We start from the raw sequence: 20,112 nt of genomic DNA on the forward strand, positions 1-20,112 counted from the left end.
AGGTATCACGCCAGACGCCGCCAGCAAATCGGCGCTATCAAATAAGTAGCTGACCCGAGGTTGGGCCCAAAGTATCCGCAATGTTCATCGCGAGACGAGATCGCGAACGCACGAAAAATAGACGCGTTTTCGTGCAATGAGAAGGCTGCCAAGGCTTGTTGCAGCGGAAGAAATGGCATCTGCACGCGTAGTTTTCGGTACTTCAAATCACGGAATGAAGCCATCGTCGTCAATCCGCATTTCAGCTGATGAACGTGTCGAGGTCCGCATGTTCAGGGAAGAGGTGATCGAACGTTCGACGACGCGCCAGCCAATGTCATCGCGGCAGGGTGGCGAACCACGCTAGTCGCCAGCCACCCTCACGGAAACGTACCTTCACACCTCCTGCAACCGCGCATCACGCGTTCGATCTCAGCAACATGGCGCTTGGGGCACTCTTTTACAACTATGCTACGGTACAGATCGAATGCCATGTAATTAGCCCTGCATCATGTCTTTCGACTGCCGCCACTACCATACACGGATGCTCACCTCGTGGCTTCCTCAGCCGGAAGTATCGAAACTGTAGGACAAGATGCGGGAGATCGCAGCTTTCGATAGTAGCTCGTCTACAAAAGAGTAGGACCTTCTAAGAGCTGGAGCATACTCGCAACCTCCTGCTGATGTTGCTGTTCGCGTCTCGCCCTCTTCGCCCCTCTCTTAGCTTCGGGTCGCTTCCTCAGCAGCTCTTTGTACTCCTCTTCGGCAAGATCCCAATCTACCTCCAGAGCAGGGTATGCCTGGACATGGTGCTTGAACCCCTCTACCTCCTCCTCATCCCAGAGCTTCTGATGAACGTGCCGCAGGATACACGCTACAACCAGTTCCTTCAGGTTGTCGTCCCCGAGTGTATCGTTCGTTTCTTCAGCTGTATCATGCAGCCTCTGGGCTGAGCCGTATATCCAGTTCACGAGACGTTTCGCAATACCCACGTCGACGGTGCTCTTCCACAACATATCCTCTGCCATCTTGCTATGCGCGACCGCTACCAAAGAATGATATCGGAGGTCTCTGCCCATTTTGTACATCTCCAGATGAAACTCCGCCGCAGCCTCCAGTTTCATGGGATAGCTCGCCTTGGTCTTGCCGATGGGTAACTTTGTCGCATGGTGTAGCATCGTCGCTCGTCCGCCCTTGTCCAGTTTGTAGGTTCCAGTGTATATGAATTCGACAAGGCGGTCGACCATCGTGGGACTGTGTACTTGTGCGTTGAACTCGCACTCCCTAGTAAGAGTATTAAGTGTACCCTAAAAGCCGTGAGTACGAGTTCTGTCCATTTGAACTAGCCTTGTACTTACATTGCTAGGAAAAGCATATCCTTCTAGCACTTCCGAGCCTGCAATGAGGAAACCCGAATTCACGTCGAACGCAACTTCATCTACGACGAGTGTGAAGTCACAACCGAGTCGCTTGCTAAGGGCCATCTGGCCACGACTGCGATTTATCAGCGCACGTAGGAGTGAAATACAATCAATACTCACTGAGCACAAACGAGTTGCGGCTGTGGTAGTCTGACACTCTTGCCCTCGAAGATATGGCCCAGGAGGGTCTTCAGAGTCGCCAACGATATCGTAACTGCGTTGATATGGGCGCGAGCTCCGTCGTCTGTTAAGTCAACCTCCATGCTTCATAAAGGGTGTCGAGTAACTCACCTGTTCGTACAGCTTCTTCACCGTCACGTTCGTCCGGGTTGTGTGTCGCAGCACGAGCTACATCTCTGGCGGACGGTGTTGGGCTTGTCGTACGCGGATGCGCTTCTTGAGCACGCGGCTCTGTCTCCAAACCACCCTGGTCCGCACTATTGTCGCGTTTGACAGCCTCGCGGCTCTCGTGCTCTGGCTGTGCATTCAAGCCTGAAGGTGCAATGGGTGTCGATGCATCATTGACTAGTGTTGTCGCAGGATCCAATTCCGAGCTCTCGCCTTTGCTGTCTGGTTTCGGAGATTGATTCGTCATAGCCACGATTGAGCGCTGTCCTTGAGGAATATTATTGAGGTCTTGGTGTATGAGCCCTAGTAGAAGGACATCAAAGCAGCGTTAGCAACGGGTGGGCAAGCCCCACTTTAGCAGGCCGCAAAGGACTCACGTTTGCCCTTTCACTCTCACCAGAAGACAAAACAAAGGCAAAAAAAGAATGATCGAGCAAAGAACCGAACTCTCGGCTTTGGTGTGGACGCAAAAAATACTTACATTGACCCAATCAACACTATGGCATAGCGTAGTCAAGGACACACGTATACTTCTACCACTTGGGGGTCCATCTCATGGGAGAAGCTAATTCAGAGTAGAGGGGTTGGGATATCTCTGAATTGATGGCTTTGTATACAGGCTAACAAGATCTCAGGCATAGACATTGCCGCTCATGCACTGCAAACACGCAAACAGTGAAAGACCCAAACCACTCATAACTCCACAAACTCCACCCCCGCTTAATAAGTCGCAGGTGGCCGCCCTGCTACTAGCGCTAGTCGCGGCGCTCGTTGTCTTTCCACTCTGCCCCTTCACTTCCTGCCGCCTACGCGTCCAAACGACCCAGCCTCTACACATCTTCGGTAGGCTCAAGAACCGACATGGACAACCAAAACATCAGTCAGAGCGACAGCGGACGTGTCGCAGAGCCTCAGCGCGTCGAGCCTCGGGCAATGGCGTTGACAAACAGCGATCCCGGCGCGGACATGGAGTTGGTGGCTATCCATTTTGGACATCTGCCGGCGTCGAAGGTCTCCCCGATGGCCCATGAGTGTCGCGATATGTACTGTCAAGCGTATGTCATCTGCACGAGTATATCACTGACAAAGGCAGGTGGCGCCGCGAGTTTGTGACGAGCCCGCTTAGTACCGTAACACTTGTTGCCAAGCTGGGGAGTGAGACCGCTACTTGTACTCTACCTACGGAATCGGCCGGAGTCCTTTCGAAGAAGTTCAGGATGCAGGTAAGTTCCAGGTTCGCGCTGCCTTGGGAGCCTAGACTGACTATTCATCAGATCCAAGATCCACAAAAAACCGACTCCGTTGTCACTATGCATGACCACAAGTTCATCGTCGTTGATCTGATGGTTCAACACATTCTCTACGGCGAATACTATCTCAACAAAGCCCAGCAGCTAGGCGAGTATAGGTTGACATACATGAAGAAAGCTGGGCCTAGTATCGAAGACGATAACCTCACGGTGCGGATAGACGAGACGCCAACAGAACTTCACCTCCAGTTGTATCATTGCGCGAAGAAGATGGAGATCCCGGGACTCCTACTTGAGGCTGCTAGAAACTTCAAGACCTCTCTCCTCAAGGATCTACCGACGGCCGACCAGTTCGTCAACATGATGGAGAAGTACAAGCTGTTCGACCCGTCAGAGAACACCAGCAAAGAGCTCCTTTACGCGGTCGCGACTTGTGGAGCGATGCAGCGTTCTGTGTGGCTCCAAGAAGAAGGTGGCACCAAGTACCTTGAGTTCCTCGGAACATCTGGCTATGCGAAATACGAGGGGGCGGCCGAGCGAGACCTGGACAAGTACAAGCTCGAACATAACATCCCAGAGCGCATGGTCAACATCGGCGCCACCGACCAACAGTTATCGAGCAAGAGGCGACTGTCGACTGATCCTTCGCTTGATGCGAGAACCCCCAAAATGCGTAGTGTCGGTACAGGACAAGGACAGCGTGGAAACATCGGCGGTCGCCTTCTCCAGCGCCCTGGCTCGAGCAATATCTACCAACCTACTGTCGAGGACCACAGCGATTCGCCTACCCCCCGTCGTCCTGACCATGGAAGCTCGGCCACTCATACCAACAAAGCACTGCCGCCTACACCCACACCATCCGAGCTGGACAGGTCTTGGCAGTCTATGGGCGGATCCAAGGCGTCTCAAGGTGAGAAGGCAGCCTCGGTTCCCATGAAGCCGGCATCAGGTCTCCTGCGTACCCCTCGTCCAGGTTCAAGCCTTCGACAGAGCCAGACGTTCCGCGGTGAGTCGGGTGGCTCTGAAGATGTCGATGGACCGAGTCTCTACGATGACTTCAATCCTCCGTACGCCTCTCATAGTCCACAAGGTCCTAGTCCCGTTGCTCCGCGTACTGCGCGCAACCAAGGAAGTGATCAGCCGACTACGGACCAGACCAAAGCCGACCGTCAGGATGCTAGTGAGCACGCTGTTCCCGAGAACGTCGATGACTCTAGCTTCATCCCCCTGATCAGTTCATCCGACCACGGCATGGACGACAACACCGAGGTCCCACGTATCGAATACAGCTTCGAAGAGGGCAACACCACCATCCAGGTTCCCCAAGTTCCCGCCCTCGTACCCACTGTCGCTGCTCGTAGCACATCAGATGAGACTGGTGGTCGTGAGAACAAGCAAGACACCAGCATGACTGATGCGCCTGCTGACGGAGACGTTAAAGTCAAGGATGAGGATCGCATGGAGGAATAGGGGGCGTGGCAGTGACAACGACGTTTGTAGGCGATGGGCTGTCAGCGCATGAGTATTTGCAGACTTTTGTAGTCTTTGCATGCTTAGGTGAAAGATGAATACAACCAGGATGTATACCTCAAAGCCTATTATGTCTCTTGTTTTGTGACTGTGCTGCTAGCTGAGATACTCCTGGCGTAGGCATCCATTTGCAGTACATTGGGTGATGATACCTGGAAGGACAGCACAAATAGGCCTGGTAGATTAGAATCTTCGGAGTGAATGTGCAGCACCATTGTTATTAAGTCATGTGAGGCGCTAGTGAGGCAGTCATAACACCGTGATAGTCATCATCGGTAGTTGTTCAGCTTCTCCATCTCGCAGCCACTCCAACAACTACCTGCACCAACTGAACTCGCCCGCACCAGACAGCTTTCAGCGACCCGCCCTCAGAACCACAGGAAGCAGTCGCTCTACCGACCACGATATCTAGCGCGATGGCCAGCAACCCCGACGAGCACACTTTGGGTAATAGTGGGGCCGACATTACCTTGGTGGATCTCATGTTCGGAGATCTGTCGTATGAAGACATGGAGCCATCTGACGAAGAACTCTTCAAGAGGTAAGCTACGAGCCAACCGCCCGAGACCTGTGTTTTGATTGATACTTACTCCCTTTGTAGAGCACGTGAGGAGCTCCGCCGTAATATGCCGCGCGACCTGTCTCTCCCGTCTTCTGACAGGCTGGCTAGCTTTGCTACAAACCTGGAGTTGGCAATTGCGGCGTCTGAATGGATCGAGCATAATGTAAGTCTTCGAGTACATTCCGCAGTTCAGCTACTTTTCAAACATTGTCCTGACGCAGTTTCAGACCGAAGTCATCCAAGAAGCGCCTACCAAGGACTACAGCCCCATGGTCGTCAATACCGTGGCTGAGGCCGTCTTCGACCCACAGTACGACATGCCCAACGACCTTCCCGACGGCATCACTGCAACCGACTTCCACCTGCAAGTGTACTTCTGTGCAGTCGCCATGGGTATGAACGCCGTCCAACACTTCGCCTTCAAGTTCATGTGCGCTGCCCTCGGTGAAGATGGCCTGACGCCTGAACAGCTCAGGAGCTTGGTAGAGAAGCACGGGCTGTTCACTCCAGCCTTTTGCAAGAAGACACGTTCGGTACTGCCGTTTCACAAGGTCATGTGCACGCTCGCCACTCACATTGTTCTCTACGAAGATGACTTATGTGGAAGCAAAGTGTACAGTGATCTGTTCCTTACTACCGAAGGATATCTGCCGTATTGGCTGAACAAAGTAAGGAGGGGCGTCAAGGCTTACGTTGAGGTGGTCAAAAGGGAGGATCCTGCTGCGTACCGGCGGCGATTCCCTGGTTAGATAAGTCATGTTGCGGCGGCTTACGAGTCTGTATGGGTGAGCGTTGGGGTTGTCTTTGCAATCCCTCGCTGTTCTCTCTTGCTTCACAAGTCCGCTACTAGCGGAGCCTCTCCAGACGTAGGCGTTCACACGTAGTCTGTTTCGCGATGATACCCCGATTGATAGCAGGCGTATGGCGTTCATGTGGTACAACACATGTAATAAAACCCCTTGAAAATCATCACGCTGCTCCATTACGATTCCCAGAGTGCTCTCACTGTATGCTTATGCAATCAGCATACCCATAATAGCAATTCCTATTCTTGTTCTAGCATCGCGACACAGCTCCTCAGCAATGCCATCAACCGTAGCTGTATACTCCGTCCGGCAGGTGTATCCGCATGTTTACCAGCACCCCAGCCAAACGGCAGCACTAACCTCCTTCTACCCTTCTTATCCAGCACGACGAGTGCATCTAATGGGAACTTGCCTCCACCGAGGGGATGTAGTAAGCCCAAGCGGACGAAGTGGTTGTTCGACGGAGTCGCGGCTTGTATAAGGGGGAGCGAGAAGGGCGCAGAGGAGGGGAGTCTATGTATCGAGGGGTCGTGGCAGAGGACGAACGGTTGTAGGGAGGGCGAGAGCGCGTAGAGGTCTGGTAGAGCGGAGCTGTGGGTTGTTAGTAGTAGTTTGAAATGGTCCAGGATGATCTTACCAAAGCAGGTCGTAATGGACCTGAACGTTCCCTTGCACGCACAAAACAACTATAGACGCCTGCCTCTTATACCTTGCCCAGTTATTATGCGCTTCCAGCATACTGCCTACAGGAGTCGCGAGCGTACTGCTGCCCAGTATCGCATCCACATCCACGCTCCATGCTTCTTCCGGACTTATAACATCTAGCTCTTCCAATTCGCACTGCGTCTTCGACCTCTTCAGCGCATCGCCCAATGGCGGCAGCGCAGGCGACGGCTCCCTCCTCCGCTGGATCTCGTCCTCATCTTCGTCTGTAGTCAGGCGCGAGCGTTTGCGGCTCAGTGCCACATCCATGGTCCAGCTGTCGTGCGTAAGCAAGTCACCCATCTACGGCGTCACGTCATACATGCGTTGTGGGTGGAGAAGAAGACACGACCAGCGCACATCTTCCTACGACAGTCGGTCTGGGGTTGTCGCAGAGACGCACGCACGAGCGAAAAGACCCAGGGTTTCCTGTACGTCAGGCCCAAGCTCCCCCTGCATACCCCGCCATCAACGCGCCTTCCGCCTTGCCTGCGCAGCGACCTACCCCACTATCCATCAGCTCAGCTGCGCCTAGGCTACCAGAACGGCGGCTGGCGAACCTGCACTTCGGATGCTTCGCGCCCATGGCTGAGAGAGACGTTGCGAGTAGACTGCGCCAGAGCACTTGGAATGGGAGTATCCCGCTCGAGATACGCCTGCACAAGGGCGACTGTCGGACGTACGACGAGTCGGATCCTTACTTAGTACGTGCAGTGTCGACATAGTCTGGCGATGATACATCGGATGTGCTATGGCTGACTAGAGGTAGATACAGTTTCCACGGATATCGTATCTCGGGCTGCTCATACACAAACTACATGCCTTCTTCGCACGCAGCCTCATCTACCCAGATGTCACGCCTAAAGACGCATGGTTATCCTACGAAGACGTGCCGCTGAAATGGCATTATCCACTGGGTCTTCTCTACGACCTATACTCTGGCGCTGAGCCGGCGTATCCTTCAGACACGGATACGGAGGCTGAGCAAGCGCACAAGATCGAGAGCATAGAGGAAGAGCGTCAACATTTACCATGGCGACTCACAGTGCACTTCTCCGACTTCCCTTCTGAACAGCTGGTTCAGCTCGACAATGACGACAAGCATATGCATGATCTGTTCATCCACAGCGTGAAGGAGGCCGACTACCTCAGGACAGGAACAGGGAAAACCGTCATGTTTCTAAGCAAAGAAGACAGCACGCAGCTCTGGAGCGGAGTGAAGAATCACGACTTTGCGATCTACAACCCTATCAACCAGAAGCTGCTGAACCCGCAAGGAGTCAATCTGAGACATCTACCAGTGCGGCTCTATCTCCCACACGCGTCGTCGGAAGGGGTGCAAGAAGAGACGGCACCCGGGAGTTTGAGAGTAGTGCAGAGGCTGGTGACGCCGAACCTGTCGTCTAGTACGTGTAATTGCGGTGTAGGTGTGGAAGGCGCTGACGGCAGACAGGGCAACCACAGACCATCGGGACAGCACTGAACGCGATATTGCCGACACTATTTCCGAGCAGACGCAGTCCGCTGCTGGCGCAGGCCGTGTTGCACGGAGCGGTGCTGCCGCTGAGCGCGAGTGTGGAGGAGCTGGTGCGCGCGACGGCATATCTCGATGGCTGGCTGCACATTGCGGTGGTTATGATGGGCTGAATAAGGATTTATGCCAACAGCGACGGCGGTCACATGGGCGCCGAGTCATGTGGCGACGCTATTCCACGATCCCGGATAGCAACAATATTGGCAGTACGGGCAGCGTCGCGATAGCGGACGCGGCAGCACAACTCAGACGTTCCAAGGCGCGCGTGCAGCTCGCGACACTTGCTTCTGCTGATGGTGCCTGTGACACGGTGATGCTCTGCAGCGTTTCAAAGGCCGTGTAGGGCTCGTGTGCCATGCTTCGCCAAGATGCGGGGGCACAGGCACAGCAGAAGCTTAGTGAGGATCCCGGCACTGAGCTACCAAGGCCACCCCACGCGTCTCCAGTCTGCCTGGGCGCTATCGGCGTAGCGCGTCGCCCTGTCGACGCGAAGCCAGCGTCTGGAAATGAGGCATTATTGACGTGCGTTGTTTTTGGCTCCGGTGCGCTAGGCCTGCTGTTGCCCGGTTGATGCTGCCCACGGTTCGGCTGGTGTCAAACGGCCCTGGCGAGATATCGGAGGGTGCTGGTGGGTTCGCGCCGCCTTCATCAGTCATGGACGATAAGCAATGGACGATGACATCGTTGCTGCTCCTGCGGCACAAGAACGGTTAAGAGGTGGCAGGGGTGCTGGCTGAGTGGAGCCGACGAGTAGCGTCAGCGGCTTGCAGCGCCAGACGCACCTGGGCAACTGTGTGGAGGCGCGAGCGAGAGGTTCATGGGGAGTGCTGGGAGTGCTACGGTGGATGGCTTGGTATCAACGACCGGTGAAGCTCTAAAGCGGCTCTTCTTGTGACAGGCAACTAGCAGATAGTGACTACACATCAGAACGTGAGTATCTCCGACGTGAGGCTGCGATCGTCGGCTCATCTACGACGAAATGATGGCATGTCGCGCCATTGGCTGCACTGGGTAGCTCCCTCCTAGCTCCCTCAACCCTCGCGGGTGGTTGCTAGGCCCGACCCAACCTTCATCTACTCTTCACGCTGCTCCTCGCCCCGAATCTCCAACATCCCCCAGCGCCCACTATCCATTACCCACTCGGACGAGCCTCAGACGTAAGTACCGCTCCCTACTCCCTCCCTCCAGGCCCGCGCCCATTCCCCGGCCGAAGCGACGCTGCACCCACCCTTGCAAGCTTGGAGCCTCCCGGACAACCCGCTAGGACCCGGGGCCAAACAAAATGCCTCATCAACTGTGCAGAAATTTTCGGCGAGCCGGCGCATTTAAAAGCGGACATTCACCCTCTTGCTATTAAGAGCTTTCTCGTTCTCACTCTTTGATGCTGCATCGCTGTCGACCTGCGCCTTTCAATTAAACATCGCCGAGTCCCTCTGCCTAGCGACCGTTTCCGTGGGTTTGATCCGATCGCGCTGACCAGCTTCCGTTGCCATCAACAGCCAAAACAAAGCTCCCTTCAGCTCGATATTCAAACAGTGGACCGATTCAATTCGTAAATGTAAGCTCTATGCCGCCTTGTTCTGGAGCTGCCGGGGAGAGTTCGCGACACGTTGTCGCATCCCGTCGCGTCGTGTCGCATCGCATCGCATCACCGCCATCGGGACCAGTCTCGCGACAAGCCTTGGCCGAAGATCGTCACGCTCGAGACGTCTCTTGGGAGTGAATCGCACGCGCCCAATGCGCCTGGCCTGTGCTTCTCCAGCTCCGGGAATCCTTCCAGGTCTTCACAGCTGCTCGTACGAACAACCTTTCTAACATCTCCACCCCAGAAACCCACAAACAAACACAATGGCCGCCATCAGCATGCCCATCGCCGCTCGCGCCGAGTACGCTCTCCACCAGCTCGCCAAGCGCGACAAGAACTGGGCCCAGCGTGAGCCCGGTGTCATTGTCGTCTTCGTCATTGTTTTCCTCGTCGCCATCCTCGTCATTGCCATGTTCATCAACAAGAAGGTACGTTTTCCCAACCTCCCCAACCACCCAATTCTTTTCCCATACAGCCTTCTAACACCCACCACAGAGGCAAGCTGGCAAAGGCATGGCATAAGATACCCCCTTTGATTCGAAGTTGGAGCGGAGCCGAGCAGTACGATTTCAAGGCGGACAAGACATGACCCCCGATACGAAAGTCATAAGAGCTGTTATGTGGACCGGGCAAAGAGCTTGTGTATAATGTGTTTGAATATTCGCGTATAGGATAACACGGGCTGACCCTGCTGGGGAGGCACTGTGGTGCGAATGCCTCTTTGAGAGGGCTTCGTGGTAATAATGAACAAGTCAAATACCCATTGAGAAACTGTCGCGTTGTATTACTTTGAATCGGATCGAATTGCTAACGTAGGAGATGGCTCGGAGCTGCACTCATATCGTGGACAACGCGTTTAACAACTAATCTGGCATCGATCAAACTACACTTGCGCGTCTCGTCGCCATAAGAAGAAAGCTCCGTTCTATCATCATGCTTCGACGACGCAGGCCGTTGACAATTGCCTCGTCACCGCCGTCATGCTTCTTCTAGCTCGCCTCGCTAAAGCATCTGCGAACCCAAGTTCAGTCTTGCTGCATGCTTTACGGCGGAATAGGCTAGCACACACCGGACCCGATCGCTTGCTTCTTGCTTCTTCCGATACATTCTCGTCTGCCATGTAATATCTTCTTCGAGTCAAGGTTTGACTATAAAGAAACGTTGGACATGGAAGGATATGTTGCACTGTAGCTAACGATGACTGTCGATAGGCTTTCTGTGTAAATCTACCATCTTTTCATGCCGGTAGAATGTCGTTCACACCATTTCAAACCACTCATGGTTCGATGGATTTCCCCCCTCCTTGTCGAGTGCTTCGCCATTCATGTACCCATCCAAGTAGCATTCCCCGACGAAGTGCCATTGCTTGTTCTCGAGAGGTCGCAGGATATATGGAACATTTCCGCCGAACAAAATTGCGACGGTGTCTCCAGACATCATGCCTGCTGGTCCGAGACCGAGATGACCGGACGAGGTAACGAACAAGCGTCTGTTCATCAGACGCTGAAGTGCGGAAACATAACGATCCCAACAGCAAGCTAATCGCTGTATATTATCTGGTTCATGACGGCATTGCCTATGGAAAGGGCTCTCGTCTGAGCAGTGTGGCAACAGCAGTGAGGATGCGAAGCTTGCCGCAGCTGCGTCGTCCGGAGCTGACTGGCATTTCGTCCATTCTTCTGCGAGGTTTTCGATAAACTCATAATGTTTCCGGGGCTCGATTCGGGCATCTCTGTGCTCGCGTGTCAAGCCTGCTGTTGTCACAAGGAAGAACGTGTGGTTGAACGATCGCGGAAAGTGACGGACGTGTTTCTTACTCATTGTGTATAGTTGCGGGATGAGCTTTAACAGATATTCCCCGTGACGTTCTGGTACTCCCGCATGAAACTTTGCTTGATCTGATACTACCGTAGGGAGACATATGTTGATTGTGTCGACCTGCATTCCACGAACACGAAGAATGCTCAACGGTGCATCGTGATCCATTGTAATCTTGATTCTTTTAGATGCTTCGTTGAATTTCTCAGTCAGATTGCGAAGACCCTCAGGCTCCCGGTGCAAGGAGAAGGCACTGATTCGGTGTGTAGAGTCCGCAAGGTCCCACCTCGGTACCCAGGAAGGGAAACATCGCCGCGATGGAGTAGACCCGGCCTCCTTGGTATGAGCAAACTGCGCTAGGACACTCAAGCTATCGGTTTGCTGGATGCAGTACTTCGCCGCAGCCGCGTATACATCCTGCACCGACCTTGCGTAGTTAGGTGCTAATTGCTCGGGCCAAATTCCTGGATCGAAACCTGCGGGGCTCATTCCGATAAGCGCAAAGATTGTGTCCCTTGGATCGGTAGAGCGAAATGAGTTTGTCAAGTGTAGCAGTACGTGCAGGTGGGAAAAGTGATATGCCAACTCGATGCCCTCATAGCGTCTACTGATAATTTCTTGGATGCTGTTAACAAGTTCCATGCGTTTAGTACGATGCTTACTGCCAGACTTGTTCAGCCAAACTATGACTTCCTGGAAACGTTTCCATGACAATCGTTGGTTACCACAAAGGATCTCAGGACATGCTATAGACGCTGCTATCTCTTGTAGTATCCAGCATCGTTCAAACCATGGCGATTCAAGCAACTGGGTTAGAGCGCTCCATCTTTTGTCGTCAATTGACGGAATTTCACTCCTGGTTGAAAGTATGTAGCGATGTACATCAACCAGAATGCTTTTTGCGGCCTTCGCAATCTCTTGAAGTCGTCAGTAAGCGACATCAGAGTCAGGATATCGGTCATGCTGCATGGATCCGACGTTGGGACATCGTTTGGTCGCAGTTCTGTGGAGACACTCACTGTTTTTGAGCGGAAGCCAGATAATGGTATGGGTACTTCGCTGATAGATGGATCGCATCATACGGACTTGTTGGGTACGCTCAGCATTGTCTTCTTGGTGGATGCAAATTTGATCAACCCAGAACGACTTTACATCGGCCCCTACTGCATACGCGTAGAGCCTCTTCAGCCCTTTTGCGAGATTCGGCGAGATTTTTAGCTTGAACCCGTTGCACCATAAAGTAACGCTCCGATTTGGAGAACCCCAACAGTAACTGAGAGCCTGATAAGGTGTGTGATCTGTGAGCGAAACAGTCTTCATCTTGCAGCTGAGACGTGGAAAAACGGTAATGATTTCGATCAGACGAAATGATAGTGGGGTAGGAAGCGCATCATACAAGGGATCTGGTGGGAACTTCGCTGGATATCCAGGTAACGATGCGTCTTCAATGACCGCGCCTGGAAGACGCGTTCCTACGACAACATACGCCATGAAGATAGACACAGTAGTGGTAGTAGTATACGTTGGCCATGCTGTGTCATTGAGGTTCCCCCACACCGACCCCACATGCTTGGCTATGCTGACCAGACTGCAGCCTGATGTCCTGATTTTCGCACGCTGTCAGTCGTATTGTGGCGGGGAAAGCGCAGATGCGCAGTTGCTGCTTCTCAGTCGAGATCATTGGCCACTGGTAGCCACCTGCAGGACGGCATCGTCTGGTCGATTCTCCGAGCCGGGCATCACACTGCAGGTGGAATTAGCGATGATCATACCAATCTAGCGCAATGTGATTGGACGATGTGATTGAAGACTATCGCACCGGATTGGTCCTTGTTGCTGTAAAGTGAGGTGTTGGAGTACAAGGACGCGATTACCCCGCGAAACGTTGAGCAACTGCGCGTCTGCGCATCGAGATGTTGGAAGGCACCAATCCACAAACATCGGCTGATCTAGGCATACCTAGGCAGCAGCAGCCTGAAGCTCACACGGCATGCATATTAAAGTCGAACGTAGCTACATGACAGACAGCACATCTTTCCCATCCCCAAATAATCTCAAAAGTTCAAAGTCAAAGTCGAAGTCATCCATCACATACTCCTGCAACCATGCCAGCCACCCTCACAGTCGCAGACCACGACTCCAAAAGCTCACGCAGCCGAACCTACAACGTCGACACCCCAGAGAAGCTCCTCGCACGCACTAGTTCACGAGACTCGCAGGCCTGCAAATGGCTAATCCGGAGTTCGGTCTCCGCTGATGAACTCCAGAAGTCTTGCATCGTCGGCTCCAACAATGGCTTCGTCCACGCAGCTTTCGATGCATACAGCTACCACCACCATCTCATCATCCGCCCGGAGGACGTTTGGTTCGCAATTCTCTCACAGTTGAATTTCTACGTCAACGCCAATGCGGAAGCCCTTCGCGATCATTTCGTCTCGCACCAAGGACAGAAAGAGCTCGAGGTCAAAGACGTGGGCAGTATTCACTCCGTGGACATCGGTGCCTTAGCTCGACGCATGACGGGACTAATCCAGGAGAATGTCAAGGACCCCGATCTGCGCGATTGGATCATGCCTGCGTTCAGCACGACCACAGTCAGCGACCGCACAACAGCTGCAGTACTCATGATGGGTACGATGCAAGCGTATTTCTCGTACAAGATGAGTATCATGTGTGGCATTCCCTCTGTCACTCTACTGGGTGAACGCGAAGACTACGAAGATATCCTCGCCAGGCTGGAGAAACTCGTCGAATTAGGTCCCGAAGCGAGTACATTCGCCGATCTGCTTCGCCCTGTTCTGCGCAACTTCATCGCAACGTTCGATCCGGAGCAGGCTGTTGCCTCCCGCGATTTCTGGCAGAAGATCGCCCATCGCTCTGGAGGCGGCAGCGGACCGTCATATCTGGGAGGCTGGCTAACGGCATTCTGCTTCTGGGACGACAAGGGGAAATGCATGTATAATCTGAAGACAGGAACGCAGGATTGGAACGTCGATGCATCCGATAAACAGCTGTTGGAATTGGGCGGAGTTTCATATCATCGGGTGGATACCGATGATATCCCGTCCGGCTTTGCTTCTGTGCCTGTGTTGGTGAACGACAATGGCACAGAGTACAAGACGAAGATGGTCGCCGGATCGCTGGGTATCGAGATCAATAGCAGCAATGACTCCGATGCTGGGGCAGAGGAGAAGAAGCTGGATTCGCTGCAGTCGCTCAGTGGGTGGATGATGTATGAGATCGATCCTGCTCCCAAGAAGAACCCCTGGGAACATGACTCGGAAGGGAGTGACTCCGAACAACCAATGTAAGAGGGTGTTGGATAAGGGCAATGACATCGAGCATGATGTGAAAAATATGACGGACTAGTTTGCGAAGGATAAGGTTATCGGGTTTTCGTTATGGTACCGTACAAAACGTAATTTGAAATATACATTCTCTAACAACCTACACATGTGTTAGCGTAGTCAGGAGAGATTAAGTTGTATGAAGAGCAAGCTCGAAGAAACAGCTCTCTTCGTATAAACCGCATAGACATAATTGAAGTAATTGCTTGAATTTGTTTGCATATACATCTCAAAAAGTACAAATCAGGCTCAAAGAATATCAACTTCTGCGCAAAATCGCAGGTTCATCCAGCAAACAAGATGCCATGGTTCTCCCCTCTACCACAACGATCCAAAAAAAAACTCTACGTGAAAGCCATGCTCTTCTTGATCTCGGCAATAGCCAGCGCAGGGTTGAGTCCCTTGGGGCACGTCCTTGAGCAGTTGAGAATGGTGTGGCATCGGTACAAGCTCATGCTGTTGTTGAGGGCGTCCTGGCGCTCGGCCTTCTTCTCATCTCGCGAATCGGCGATCCATCGGTAGGACTGGAGAAGGACAGCGGGGCCGAGGTACTCCTCCTGGTTCCACCAGTAGGATGGGCACGAGGTCGAGCAGCAGGCGCAGAGAATGCATTCGTAGAGTCCGTCGAGCTTCTTGCGGTCTTCCTTGGATTGGCGGAACTCACGACCCTGGGACATTGTTAGCAGATGTCTATTGGCCGACTTCCAAGGGTGTACGTACGTCTGGTGCGGCGGTGTCGCGCTGCAGGTATGGCTTGACTGATCGGTATTGCTTGTAGAAGAGCGTCATGTCCGGCACGAGGTCCTTGACAACGTACATGTGGGGGAGCGGGTAGATGCGAGATTCCTTGGTTGTGTCGGTGGGAATACGGCCTGTCAACATCGTTAGCCTTCCAATTCCTTCATACGGTGCGATTCCACATACAGAGACATGCCAGGGTGTTGACTCCGTCAATGTTCATGGCACAACTTCCGCAAATACCCTCGCGACAACTCCGCCTGAACGTCAGGGTGGGATCCACCTCGTTCTTGATCCTGATGAGCGCATCCAGCATCATGGGTCCGGTCTTGTTCAGGTCGAGCGTGTACGACTGCATCTTGGGCTTGGAGGTCGGCTCATCTGGGTTCCATCGGTAGATGTGGAAGGTCTTGGTCTTCGCATCTGCGCTGGCCTCGGGGTCCTCAATTGTCGATGTCTTGCTCTCTGGGATGGGTGATCGCGACGCATTGGGTACAATCTTTTCGGCGGTCTTGGAGATGGGCTCGCGGGCGTGAACGTCGTTTACGGAGGCGAAGCCGCGGGAGAAAACTGCCGGCCGTACGGCTGTCGATGAGCGTTAGCAGTGCTCAGCTGTCGCGGTGACACTGGACGGTGTACGTACCAATTCTCCGGGTAGCCAGACGGGTGAAAGCGCGTGTGGAGGCCATTGTGTGTGGTGTGGAGTGGAGAGTGCGGGCTGGGGCTTAAAGATCAAAGTGTTGCTATCATCGAAGTTGTAGCGTCAGGGCGCCACTCAAGCTTCCTCGGTTATGACAACTGCCAACCCGTGATTGGTCGCGCATGTTCGTCGGACGATTCCGGCTTCTTCGGCCCTTCGACGCCACTACATCATCGTCGAAAACGTCAAGACTTGTGACAGTCATCTCGCACATAAAGATCGTTCGCCCAGTGTGGTTCTTTCCAGAACGCACGTCTTTGAAGAAGTCATATTGCGATAGATCGCAAAGCTCAGCAAGGTCCCAGCACACGAAGATTTCGGCTACAAGCAATTTCTTTGTGCTCGTGTGATCAATTGCGCATGGCCAGTGTTGGTATTCGTAGTAACTGTAAGGTCGGTAATATCGTAGTGGCTTGCTGTACTCATATCACGCCGACGTTAGAGGTACATGCCATATAGCCGATCGGCCTTGATGAGGTAGAATTTTCTTGCAATGCCGACTCACTCAGGAATAGCCGATGTTCCACATCCTTGGGGGTTTGATCTCTTTGCAGTACTGTGCTTTCACTTAGATCTCACGGACGCTCCTCTCTCGTTCTGCCAAAACTCTTCAGCAGTCCAGTCTCCATCTGTCGCTCTGTCTCAATCACCGCGAAAATCTCCAGCATTTTCCTGCCTTCCAAGCCCTACTTCCACAATTTCAGTATGGAACGCATTGCACTTTCTCTTCATGTTTATAGTGCTGAGGTCGTATGTGCGCACTCTCGTCCTTATGGTTCCACACTACGTCGTGATTTTTTATAATAAGAACAACAGTTTTCGATATGCCCTAGAAGATTTCCGCGTTACACCAACTTTAAATTGAACTTTGTAACAAACCTCTGGTTTGACGGCAAGCCAGTGTCATGGTTTCGCTCTTTCCCCTTCCGGACGTGGACTCATCTTCACCACGCGGACCACCAAAGCAGAAGGCACGACGAGAATCTGGGGTCCGGGGCCCCACTTTGAGCTCTCACTTTCACCTTATCGCGACTGAATCTCTTAGAAGCCTGTTTGCTCAAGCTGTCAGCTTGGCGAGGCCTTTCTTCGCCGCGTCCATCCTCTTCCCCCCGCCACCGCACCACGCTCACACGGTCGCGTCGCCCCCAAATCCGCACCATCCGCACCCGCTATAGCGCTGTTATCGCATCATTGTTGCTAAGATTGTGGAAGTCATGTCTCTCTCATCACCTCAGGTAAGTCGTCTTCTCTTTCGTCTGCTCTTGCATCTTCTGTGGAATCTTGTTGTTGACAGTCCTCGAGGCACATACACCCACCAAGGGTAGGTTCATAGGCGGTAGCCCGACTGGTGGCTATGGCAGTCCACTCCGTCCGCGCTTCGAGCGGGACGAACAGTCCTTGCCTACTGTGGCGGAAGATGGATCCAATGGAAGCGCGTCCACTGATTCACACTCCGCTTCTGGAGGATCATCGTCGCAGCTCAGCTACAACAATGCCATGAGCCGCCCTATGGATGCTTCTCGAGGACCAGTCAACAGCCAGATGCCACACGCAAAGCAGCAGCTTGTGGGTTTCGCTTCACCCTAGCATGTCGAGGGACTGTGGCTAACATACACGAAGCCAACAACTCCTCAGCGAGCTCATCCTATGACAGTCAACGGAAATATGCCGCCTTCTCTTGCGTCTCCATCGTTCACTTTACCCCAGGGCACTCAGCAGTACGGTGACTACACGCAGAAGATGGCGCCGGCTAAGGCCAACCACCTCAAAGACATTGGTTCTCAACGTGGCATCTCTCACACAGGCCAGAGGTCCGATAACTGGCGTTCATCCGGTCACGCATCGTTCAGCAAGTCCAAGCGTCATCCATCCACCATGGTTAACCCTGCGCCAGCATTTCCACGCACGATGACCGACATCCCCGAGTATCTGGCTGTACAGGAGATGGCTTTCCGTCAAGGTCAGTATGACTCAGGAAACTCTCGCAGCAGGGTCCCAGCAAGCCCCTTCGCGAGCCTCTTCGACCAGGTCTGGGAGCGCTTCTTCCAAATGGGTGCAGCCTACGGAGGAACGCCTGCTACATCGCCCGTAGAGCCGTCTCCCACTCACGAGAACTTCGTTTGGTCTATCCTGATCAACCCCGCTACACAGGATCTAGCGCATCTCAACGGTTCCGTGGACATGGGATGGGCTCATAAGATGTGCAGCATGTCTTTGAACTGCATGGAAGAGCTCATCCGCGTCGTGCGCAACCGTCCCAAGGACTGGGAGAAGATCGTCTGCGACATCCCTTTCCCGGTCAAGCAGACCATAGTGGCCTTCCCTGACCTCTGCGAGTACTACGACGCCCTCCAGCAAGAGGCCAACGATGCTTTCGGCGGCGGATTCTAAAGCTTGTCAAGCGCGTCAGCTACAACTTCGTGAAGTGAGATTATTGTCCCACGTTCAGAGTTATGGCCGCCTAGCAACGGTAACAACACTGGCGTGCGGTCTGTTGGTGGTTTCGCCTAGGCGATGTTTACACGACGATCAGGGGTTTGGTTGTATGATGTTTCTCTAACGAGATTTTAATAGTGGGTTGATTCCTTTTTGTTAGCATGGCGTTTCACGGTGGGCACTGATGGAGTTTCGGCGCGATCTTGTTGGAGGAGTATCCCGGCAGCATCGTCAGTTTCTATTCATGTTCACGCCCACCGATCTCACGACGTCATGTAACGACCCATGTACAAGGAATGGCTCTGGCGCAGAAGCCCCAGATGTACTGTAGCACAGCTACGCACCAACACGTATAACAAAAACAATTTTCGATACAAAAGCCCAAAAGCAATAACACACACCTCGCGTCGTGATACTGCCACGCCAGATCACGTGGAGACGCGAATACGGGAGGGAATGGCTCCGGGCCTTTCCAAGATTTGCGAATATCCGCGTCATGCACATCATATCAGATTTTCATCACCATCTACTATAACCGTGTCCAGTCGCGCAAACCGCCCCTCTGAAAATGACAGCAACAGCACCAGCACGTTCGCATGGCTTCGATCGCCAACACAGCCTTTTGCAGCTCGACTGCAGCGCCGACCTGCGACACTATTCGCGCAACCTCGGGCCAGGCGTCCAGGAGCGCATCTTCCAGACCACGAGCGACGCCCTGCGGAAACAACTCGACGAGCATCGCGACTTTCTGCTCCGGCATCAGCAGCAGCAACCGCGGCTGGCTCCTACCTCGTCGGTAGTCAGCGGCCCAGCGCCCCCAACTCCTCAGGCATACCCACAGCCTCATCCCTATTCTCAGGCGTCGCAGCCCCCTCCCCTCCAGGCCGCCGCACCGCAGCTCGTCCATCGCCGCCCCGAACCCGCCATCGTCCCCGGCGACATCAGCACATACCCGCTCGCCCTGCGCGATGCCCTGTATTCGCAGAAGCTGATTCCGCGGGCGCATGACGGCCGGTCAGCGTATCATGTGGTAGTCAGCAGCAAGAACCGCGACCTGGGCGAGGATACAAAGGTCGTAGGGACTTGCCCAAGCATGCTGGCAGCGAATGAACTCGCGGCGCGGTACTTTGTCGAACATTGTCTTGTCGATGTTGTTGAAGCGAAGTTCACGCAGCTGGCGAGCGGCGCGTTGCACTGCGGTGCAGGACCTCACAACGTTTATGTGCAAGAGGGTAGGATGGAATGATGGACGCATCTGGTAATACAAGATGTCGTGGACCCGGGGCAATGGTCTGGTCCCCAGGTTCCACGGTACCCTTTGTCACCTGCAGGGTCCGCTGCCGTCCTGCATCATAC

The 20,112-nt window shown here is 53.6% G+C and overlaps 10 protein-coding genes across 10 annotated transcripts; 7 read left to right on the plus strand and 3 right to left on the minus strand.

The window, feature by feature from the left end:
• Window positions 1–608: 608 nt before the first annotated feature.
• J4E85_010761 (uncharacterized protein) lies at window positions 609–1,995 on the minus strand (the record flags this gene model as incomplete). Its single annotated transcript, XM_051474966.1, has 4 exons — window positions 609–1,286; window positions 1,338–1,473; window positions 1,521–1,644; window positions 1,692–1,995. The coding sequence occupies 4 exons, from the start codon at window positions 1,993–1,995 to the stop codon at window positions 609–611; spliced, it is 1,242 nt and encodes a 413-aa protein (XP_051321183.1).
• Window positions 1,996–2,609: 614 nt separating this feature from the next.
• On the plus strand, window positions 2,610–4,468 carry J4E85_010762 (uncharacterized protein; the record flags this gene model as incomplete). Its single annotated transcript, XM_051474967.1, has 3 exons — window positions 2,610–2,791; window positions 2,842–2,971; window positions 3,023–4,468. 3 exons carry the CDS (start codon window positions 2,610–2,612, stop codon window positions 4,466–4,468), a joined length of 1,758 nt encoding a protein of 585 aa, XP_051321184.1.
• A 476-nt stretch (window positions 4,469–4,944) lies between these two features.
• Window positions 4,945–5,839, plus strand: J4E85_010763 (uncharacterized protein; the record flags this gene model as incomplete). The annotated part of the gene is made up of 3 exons (XM_051474968.1): window positions 4,945–5,069; window positions 5,130–5,253; window positions 5,279–5,839. The coding sequence occupies 3 exons, from the start codon at window positions 4,945–4,947 to the stop codon at window positions 5,837–5,839; spliced, it is 810 nt and encodes a 269-aa protein (XP_051321185.1).
• A 296-nt stretch (window positions 5,840–6,135) lies between these two features.
• J4E85_010764 (uncharacterized protein) lies at window positions 6,136–6,868 on the minus strand (the record flags this gene model as incomplete). The annotated part of the gene is made up of 2 exons (XM_051474969.1): window positions 6,136–6,487; window positions 6,534–6,868. 2 exons carry the CDS (start codon window positions 6,866–6,868, stop codon window positions 6,136–6,138), a joined length of 687 nt encoding a protein of 228 aa, XP_051321186.1.
• A 314-nt stretch (window positions 6,869–7,182) lies between these two features.
• On the plus strand, window positions 7,183–8,245 carry ATG5 (autophagy protein 5; the record flags this gene model as incomplete). The annotated part of the gene is made up of 3 exons (XM_051474970.1): window positions 7,183–7,302; window positions 7,368–8,004; window positions 8,052–8,245. The coding sequence occupies 3 exons, from the start codon at window positions 7,183–7,185 to the stop codon at window positions 8,243–8,245; spliced, it is 951 nt and encodes a 316-aa protein (XP_051321187.1).
• Window positions 8,246–9,980: 1,735 nt separating this feature from the next.
• J4E85_010766 (uncharacterized protein) lies at window positions 9,981–10,239 on the plus strand (the record flags this gene model as incomplete). Its single annotated transcript, XM_051474971.1, has 2 exons — window positions 9,981–10,145; window positions 10,213–10,239. 2 exons carry the CDS (start codon window positions 9,981–9,983, stop codon window positions 10,237–10,239), a joined length of 192 nt encoding a protein of 63 aa, XP_051321188.1.
• Window positions 10,240–13,640: 3,401 nt separating this feature from the next.
• J4E85_010767 (uncharacterized protein) lies at window positions 13,641–14,846 on the plus strand (the record flags this gene model as incomplete). The annotated part of the gene is made up of 1 exon (XM_051474972.1): window positions 13,641–14,846. The coding sequence occupies one exon, from the start codon at window positions 13,641–13,643 to the stop codon at window positions 14,844–14,846; it is 1,206 nt and encodes a 401-aa protein (XP_051321189.1).
• A 380-nt stretch (window positions 14,847–15,226) lies between these two features.
• SDH2 (succinate dehydrogenase complex, subunit B) lies at window positions 15,227–16,309 on the minus strand (the record flags this gene model as incomplete). The annotated part of the gene is made up of 4 exons (XM_051474973.1): window positions 15,227–15,550; window positions 15,603–15,754; window positions 15,807–16,205; window positions 16,264–16,309. 4 exons carry the CDS (start codon window positions 16,307–16,309, stop codon window positions 15,227–15,229), a joined length of 921 nt encoding a protein of 306 aa, XP_051321190.1.
• Window positions 16,310–17,985: 1,676 nt separating this feature from the next.
• Window positions 17,986–18,711, plus strand: J4E85_010769 (uncharacterized protein; the record flags this gene model as incomplete). Its single annotated transcript, XM_051474974.1, has 1 exon — window positions 17,986–18,711. The coding sequence occupies one exon, from the start codon at window positions 17,986–17,988 to the stop codon at window positions 18,709–18,711; it is 726 nt and encodes a 241-aa protein (XP_051321191.1).
• A 613-nt stretch (window positions 18,712–19,324) lies between these two features.
• Window positions 19,325–20,002, plus strand: J4E85_010770 (uncharacterized protein; the record flags this gene model as incomplete). Its single annotated transcript, XM_051474975.1, has 1 exon — window positions 19,325–20,002. One exon carries the CDS (start codon window positions 19,325–19,327, stop codon window positions 20,000–20,002), a length of 678 nt encoding a protein of 225 aa, XP_051321192.1.
• Between the last annotated feature and the right edge of the window lie 110 nt (window positions 20,003–20,112).

The sequence above is a fragment of the Alternaria conjuncta genome, assembly GCF_024043145.1.
Source record: "Alternaria conjuncta strain BMP 0040 chromosome Unknown scaffold_26, whole genome shotgun sequence".
Taxonomy (NCBI): Eukaryota; Fungi; Ascomycota; class Dothideomycetes; order Pleosporales; family Pleosporaceae; genus Alternaria; species Alternaria conjuncta.